The sequence below is a fragment of the Asparagus officinalis genome, chromosome 5, assembly GCF_001876935.1.
Source record: "Asparagus officinalis chromosome 5, Aspof.V1, whole genome shotgun sequence".
Taxonomy (NCBI): Eukaryota; Viridiplantae; Streptophyta; class Magnoliopsida; order Asparagales; family Asparagaceae; genus Asparagus; species Asparagus officinalis.
Genome location: NC_033798.1, coordinates 101,550,329 through 101,558,142, shown reverse-complemented (window position 1 = coordinate 101,558,142; position 7,814 = coordinate 101,550,329). Strand labels below are relative to the sequence as shown.

General features: G+C 36.0%; 1 protein-coding gene across 2 annotated transcripts in view; it reads left to right on the top strand.

Moving 5' to 3' along the window:
• Positions 1-7,582, top strand: part of LOC109840404 (small subunit processome component 20 homolog) — a 30,814-nt gene extending 23,232 nt beyond the window's left edge. For both annotated transcript variants that reach the window (XM_020409043.1, XM_020409042.1), the window contains 12 exons: positions 45-226; positions 320-736; positions 811-936; positions 1,046-1,111; positions 1,479-3,023; positions 3,093-3,358; positions 3,431-3,710; positions 4,614-4,847; positions 6,028-6,061; positions 6,201-6,715; positions 6,877-7,009; positions 7,137-7,582. In XM_020409043.1, the coding sequence (XP_020264632.1) occupies positions 45-226; positions 320-736; positions 811-936; positions 1,046-1,111; positions 1,479-3,023; positions 3,093-3,358; positions 3,431-3,710; positions 4,614-4,847; positions 6,028-6,061; positions 6,201-6,715; positions 6,877-7,009; positions 7,137-7,393 (4,055 nt within the window). In that variant the 3' untranslated portion in view covers positions 7,394-7,582. The remainder of the gene's footprint in view (positions 1-44; positions 227-319; positions 737-810; positions 937-1,045; positions 1,112-1,478; positions 3,024-3,092; positions 3,359-3,430; positions 3,711-4,613; positions 4,848-6,027; positions 6,062-6,200; positions 6,716-6,876; positions 7,010-7,136) is intronic.

The window sequence follows — 7,814 nt, the reverse complement described above, 5'->3', positions numbered from 1 at the left end:
TGATTTACTTATTTCTGTTTTCTATTTTGCTGTTGTTACTGCAGATGAGTGTTTGGATGGTTTACATATCATAAGGCAGATTCTACCCGTGCTGAGTGATAAAACAACTGGAAAAATTCTCAGTGCAGTTAATCCGCTCCTTGTTTCTTGTGGTTTGAACATGCGGTTGTGCATTTGTGATATTCTTGACGGCCTTTCTTTGATTGATCCATCTTTGGCATTTCTGGTAATAATTACTTCTTTCTGTACATCTTTTATATTCTTTACTTATTTAGAAAGCAATTTTCTTTATTCTCTTTTCATTTGTTCTGGAATTCAGGCTAGGCTTCTTCGTGAATTGAATGCTGTGTCTTATTTGGAGATAAACGAGCTTGACTATGACACAAGAATATCTGCTTATAATTCAATAAGGCCAGATATCTTCTCTTCATTCATGGAGGAACATGCTTTAACTGTACTATCTCATTGCATATATGACATGTCCTCTGAAGAACTGATTCTACGGCAAAGTGCCTCTAAGTCATTGCTGTCCTTCATACGATTTGCGGCATCAGTATTAGATAGCAATGGAGAGGAGAGGTCCCCTGGTGAATTACTTGAAGGCAAAACATACCCAATTCTTGAAATAACTAATACCAGTTTTACTTGGACGAAAGCTTGCATTCAGCGTATAGTTAAGAAAACTTTCCTGCAGAATATTGGTGATGCTATGTCCAAGGATATCTCAATGCAGAAAGTATGTATGCAGTTTAATGTCTTCCATCATACAACTGAGTGCATCTAATTGTTGCTTTTGGGTTTCCCTTTCAGGAATGGATTGATCTTTTTCGAGATATGGTTAATCATCTTCATCAAATCCCAGCTTTAAACTCTTTTAGAAGTTTGTGCAGTGAGGATCCTGAAGTGGACTTTTTTAATAACATTGTTCACTTGCAGGTAACACTTATTGATTTTCTTTATATTTGATGATATATCCTTTGATTTTCTTTATCTTAGATGATATATCCAATGTCCTTTCCCCTAAAGTTTCTACTGTTGGTCGTAGACACACAGAAGAGGAAGGGCGCTATCACGATTTAGAAGTGCAATCAGTGCTGGAAGCTTGCCAGAGGTAAACAATATGAACTGATATACTATTTAGGAAGAAAAAAATGTAAAAAATGAGTGGTATAGTAAATATTTAGGGAGAAAAAATGTAAAAAATGAGTGGTGTAGTACTAAAGTATTAAATAGTTAAGCAAAAATTATATTGCAATAATGGATTAATTAGTAACTAAATATTTTTGTGTTGTGTTAGTATAAATTTTGATTATCTGGCTTTCAAATAATTGAGAGCAAATCTTTCTTTCATAAAGACACTTTCGAGAATGGAATTCTGTAACACATTTCTTAATATTGCTACCTTAAATGTAATGTTGAAGAGCTTGTCACTATCTTGTAATTAATTGAAAAACGCCCAAATTTTTTTGTGTATGCAGAATATTACCATCAAGATATTTGTTCCTCTATTTTTCAACATGATGCTTGATGTGAAGGCCGGGAAAGGGGAGCACTTAAGAAATGCATGCTTGACAACTCTGGCTTCAATATCAGGGCAAATGCATTGGGAAAACTATCGTGTATTTTTAATGAGATGCTTCAAGGAAATAAAGTTCAAGCCAGACAAAGGGAAAATCATGATACGCCTGATATGTGAAGTGTTGGACATGTTCCACTTTTTTGGTGCCAACTCCAGTTTACATGTTAAAGACGGTAGAAAAGAGGATGTAAATAATGAGAGCACTGAAGATAATTTAAGTGTTGCATGGGTTTATTGTCCAGAATCAAATGTTCCGTTGGAAATACAAGACTGCTTGCAGAAGGTAGTCTTTCCAAAACTTACGAAGTTGCTGAAATCAGACTCTGAGAAAGTGAATGTTAACTTTAGTCTTGCTGCCTTAAAATTGCTCAAGTTGCTCCCGAAGGAAACTATGGAAGCACAACTACCAAGCATCCTTCATCGCATTTGTAACTTTTTAAAGAATCGACTAGAAAGCATACGTGATGAAGCAAGATCTGCTTTGGCTGCTTGTGCTAAGGAGTTGGGGATGGAAGGATTTTACTTGATAGTTAAGGTTTTGAAAGCAACACTAAAGAGGGGTTTTGAGTTGCATGTTTTGGGATACACCCTCAATTTCATATTATCTAAAATGCTTGAAAATTCCTCTGTTGGGAAACTCGATTATTGTTTGGAAGAGCTTCTATCGATCGCTGAAAATGACATTCTTGGACATGTTGCAGAGGAGAAAGAAGTTGGTAAAATTGCTTCAAAAATGAAAGAAACCAGGAAAAGAAAATCCTTTGAAACCCTGAAGCTGATATCGCAGAGTATTACTTTCAGGACACATGCTCGGAAGTTGCTTTCCCCCATCAAGGAACATCTTCAGAAACACCTCACGCCAGGAGCAAAGTCAAAACTTGAACAAATGCTATCTCATATTGCTCTAGGAATTGAGTGCAACCCATCTACAAAACCAGATGAATTGTTTATCTTTGTGTATGGGCTCATTGAAGATGGTATCACAGGTTCTGGTTGTCACAATGGATCTGAAAACTTAACTAATAAAACATCCATCCAAGAATTATCAGATAAAAGGAATACCTTGAGTCCCAAAAGGTCAAAGAATGATCATCTTATCATTGTTTTTGCCCTTGGAGTATTAAATAACCGTTTGAAGAATATGAAGTTGGACAAGAATGATGAGCAATTATTATCAATGTTGGATCCCTTTATTGTACTGCTTGGGAACTGCTTGAATTCCAAATATGAAGACATATTGTCTAGTGCTTTTAGATGCCTGGCTCCACTAATCAAGCTTCCTCTACCTTCCCTGGAAGCACAGGCTGATAACATCAAGATTTTACTTCTAGATATTGCTCAGAAATCTTCAAATGCTACCAATCCACTCGTACAATCTTGTCTAAAGTTGCTTACTGTTTTACTACGAAGCACTAGGATATCACTCTCACAAGATCAGCTCCACATTCTTATTCAGTTTCCTATGTTCTTACTACGAAGCACTAGGATATCACTCTCACAAGATCAGCTCCACATTCTTATTCAGTTTCCTATGTTCGTTGATCTTATGGCTGACCCGTCCCCAGTTGCACTTTCACTTTTGAAGTCTATAGTTGGCCGGAAGCTGGTAGCCCATGAAATCTATGATGTTATTTTACAGGTTGCTGAAGTAATGGTAACAAGCCAGTCAGAGCCAATCCGCAGGAAATGTAGCAAAATTCTACTACAGTTCCTTCTGGATTATCAACTTTCTGATAAACGCTTGCAGCAACATATGGATTTCTTACTCACTAATCTGAAGTAAGTATATCCTCAGTTTTTCATGCTGTTTATGTTTTCATTTGTACTAATGCCAATGTTCTCTTCCTGCAGTTATGAACATTCATCAGGAAGAGAATCTGTGCTTGAAATGCTTCATGCTGTTCTTATGAAATTTCCTAGAAATGTTATAGATAATCAGGCTCAGACATTCTTCCTCCATTTAGTTGTTGCTTTAGCTAATGAACGTGAGCAGAAAGTCCGATCAATGGTTTCGACTGTTATAAGAGAACTGATTGCCCGCACAAGCTCCAATGCACTAAATTTAATTTTAGATTACAGCCTTTCATGGTATATGGGTGAAAAGCAGCATCTATGGAGTGCTGCAGCACAGGTAGATGCTTTATCTTTCCTGAATATGTTATTTCGCTCAAGTAGCACTGTTGACATGTCTGAATGCTTTGCAAGTTCTTTTATCAAAAAAATGGAACGTACCTTTTTTGTGGCTAATCTTGTCTTTTATAGCAGTACTGAACTTGAAACCCCTTGGGGCTGAGGAATGTGGTTAACTGATGCATACAGGCTACCGACAGAAGCTAGTGAATACTATTTTCTATCTACTTTATTGTTTTAAGTTTTTGTCACCTTTCAATGGTCATATTGGCACAATGGAATGTGTCATTATAAGTGTAGGCATGATGGGTCTTCAATTGGTTTTGGAATCTGTCTCTATGGATTTTAGTGTAATTAATTTACATGAGCAGTGCCTATAGTTTAAACTAGAAACTGTTAAAGGGAACTACTTTACTACCGAGCACATCCACTTTAATTAGATTAATTAGGTCTTCTGGTTTTTATTTACACGAATATACTAGTTCAGTTACACATTTCAGTGACTACACATAATAATTTGGTGATTCTGCCTCTGCAATAAGAGTGAAAAACTGATGGCAGTTTTGCTTTAGAGAATTGATCTTGTGTGCGGAGGTTCTAAAAGCAAAAATGCATGCATAATGTAGTAGGAATAATTTGAATATTGAGCTGTATTGGGTATAACTCTTAAGTAGAGAATGAAACTGGTAGCAAAATGAGATTGAGTTTCTGGACAGTCTGTACACATGCTCCAACAATCAGCTGTGAGTAATGAATATTACGTGCACGCACTAAAAATGCGTCCATACAATCACTTCTAAGCCTGTAAAACATATAAGTTAAATGTGGCTACATCAATGGTTCATGTTATTTTTATCTTTAGCTGTAAGTACATGTGTTAACTCTTATGATTATGCTTCTCCAGGTTCTGGGTTTATTGGTTGAAGTACTGAAGAAGGGATTTCAGAAACATATACCTTCTGTACTACAAGTTGCAAGAAACATTTTCACATTGTCCATTAATGCCAGCAGCATTAAAGGGTTCAACTTCTCAAACGAACCTGCAATCCCATTCTGGAAAGAGGCTTACTACTCACTTATTATGTTTGAGGCAATTTTGCTGCCCTTCCCTCAGTTGTATTTTGACAGTGACCTTGAGGTAAGTAATAGTTCTGCCATTAATGGAATGTAACTTCTTTTCATTGCAAAAATAGCTTTTTCAGTAGTTCAGTCATATGTCCCTAGATCATCAGCATAATAGGAAATTAGGCTAAAACAACATTGGACAATATGCTGTGATGATTTATTTTCAGACCCGAGAACTTCGGTTATCTATCATGCAATATGTTGGTTAGTGAAATTCAACACTTTTTTTTAGTTTACAGAATTTCTAGAGTCCTCTCTTGCTCTATGTCATGCTCGCGCCACCTCATCCTACTGATGTTTCTCGTTGAAAAATGATCCTATCATTTGAAATTAAATTATGTTTAAAAAAACCTTATCATTTGAAATTAAATTATGTTTAAAAAAACCTTATCAACTTAGAATGTAATAAAGAGGATATCTATCAAGTTATAATCTAAATTTAGAAACCTCATTAGATTAGTTCTACTCAAATAATTCTTAAGGACAAAACTGATTAACTATTTAGAAACCTTTGGTTGCTCAGGATTGTCTAATTACTTAATTATTCTGTAGTTAATATGGAAACTATATGAAGTCCATAAAAACTAGAGGCCCGTGAACGAATTTCTTATTATCGCTTAGTAAATGAATAAAATTCTTTGTAAATGTTTATGAATTAATAGTTAATAAAGAATTCCAAGAACAATTATGTTGACAAACTACTTCTATTATTAAAGAAATGTAGGATCTCTAATTTTATTAGACCATTGAAAATTCATTAGAGGATTTCCTATAATTATTGAACTGGAGTTTATCTATTACTATGCAATATTTCTAGCTCTGACTAGTCTTTGGACCCTTGCATTGTCCTGAAGCTGAGGAGGATGCAGAATCTTTCGTAGATGATGTCAAAATATTATATTATTTATTGTTCTATATATCGCATAATAACAATGGAAAAAGTTAAGTTTCACTAGTTCTAGAAGACGTTTTTCTTTTTCACCTTTCTTGTGCTTCCCTTCATGGATTCATTGTTTCGAGGGTACTCAGCTATTGTAGTTTTCTAGTCCGAACCTAATTGCAACTATGCTGATTCCCTATATCTTCCACCTAGAAGTATATCCTTCTTCTCGCATAGTTAATGCTTTCGAAATATCTCCTGTTGATGTTTTGTCTAAGAGATTATGTGGTATTTTTCCTCTTGTTTTCGTCAGGATATCTGGGAAATGATTCTCAAGTTCTTGCTACATCCTCATGTATGGTTGCTCCTCTTGTTTTCGTCAGGATATCTGGGAAATGATTCTCAAGTTCTTGCTACATCCTCATGTATGGTTGCGGAACATTTCCAATCGGCTGGTGGCGGAAATGATTCTCAAGTTCTTGCTACATCCTCATGTATGGTTGCGGAACATTTCCAATCGGCTGGTGGCCTTAAATTTTTCAGCTGTATCGGAGGCTGGTAGGGTTATACATGACGATTTGGGCGAAGGACCTTCTTATCTTGCTAATCCAAGCAGGCTTTGTTTGATATCTGCTTCGCTTCTGAACCAGCTGAAGACACAAATCTCTGATGACGGTGCAATAATAAATATCATTACTCAGAATTTTGCATTCTCAATTTGCCATTTGCATAGTTTTACAAAAAAGAGATCTAATTTGGTTCCACATGAGTTTTGGTCTACTCTTGGTCATCGCGATCAAACTTCGTATCTGGAGGCCTTTCAATTGCTTGGATCCAGTAAGGCAAAGGACATCTTTATGCTGGCAACAATTGACACTAGTCAGGCTCCTAAGGGGGCAGATCATTCTGATGAATACAGCACTAAGAACCTTCAATCTTTGTTAGTTGCACCTTTACTCAAGAGGATGGGAAAAATCGCAATGGAAATGGAGGATATACAGGTGAGTTTATAGAAATAATTTAGAGATTATAGTTTAGACTGATTGTGAAGAATTCAGAAAGATCTATGTCTGATGATAACATTAGAATGGTGTTTGTTATTTATACACAACTTAAACGTTTTATTCATCTCTCTAAATGGAATTTCCCATAATGCCTGCAGATGAAGATCGTTTTTAATTGCTTCAGACTGATATCATCACAAATGGGTTCTGAAGATTGCAAAGACTATGCCTTTTACCTGCTTATTCCTCTATATAAAGCATGTGAAGGATTCATGGGCAAGATTGTTAGCGGTGAGTCACGTCTCTTTTAACCGATACTAATTTATTTTTTGTTCATGTTGTCTTTCGTAGCATACACTTTTGGTTATAATCACTTGCCAGCGTAAATAAACATTTCGTTTATTGTTTTCTTGTTCAGATGATATCAAACAGCTGGCAGAAGAGGTCCGAGGCAATGTAAGGGACATAATAGGGGTGGACAATTTTGTTCAAGTTTACAATGAAATCAGAAAGAAACTCAAGGGGAAGAGGGACAAGAGGAAGTATGACCAGAAGCTTCTTGCTGTTGTCAATCCTATGAGACATGCAAAGAGGAAGCTGAGACTTGCAGCTAAGCATCGTGCTCATAAGAAGAGGAAGATAACTGCCATGAAGATGATCAAATTGAGAAGATAGGACCTATATATCATTATTGCAATTTTCTCACAGCGGCTACAATGCATAAGAATGTGTACAGTAATTGTAATGTATTATATTTATAGTGCTTGTTGTATTTATCCAGGTGCTTCTTTCTTGATCCTCCCTGGTGGGACAATTTTGATCTGTAGGACAACATTTCATTTATAATTATTTTTTGTTTTTTTATATCTACATTTTTTAATTATTAATATTGTTTTACTGCGCAAGAGGGAACATCATGAGTGATTTATGCATCTCTTTATTGCACTCTTCTTGCTCTACTTGCTAAGCTGCCTGAAACATCAGTGCTGGCATTGCCTGAGCTGTTTGTGTATTCTTAGCCGGAACTCTTGCTGCTGCCATTTATTGAGGTGTAGGCGGTACTGTTTGCAAATGTGTTGTGCAGCGGAGTGAATGA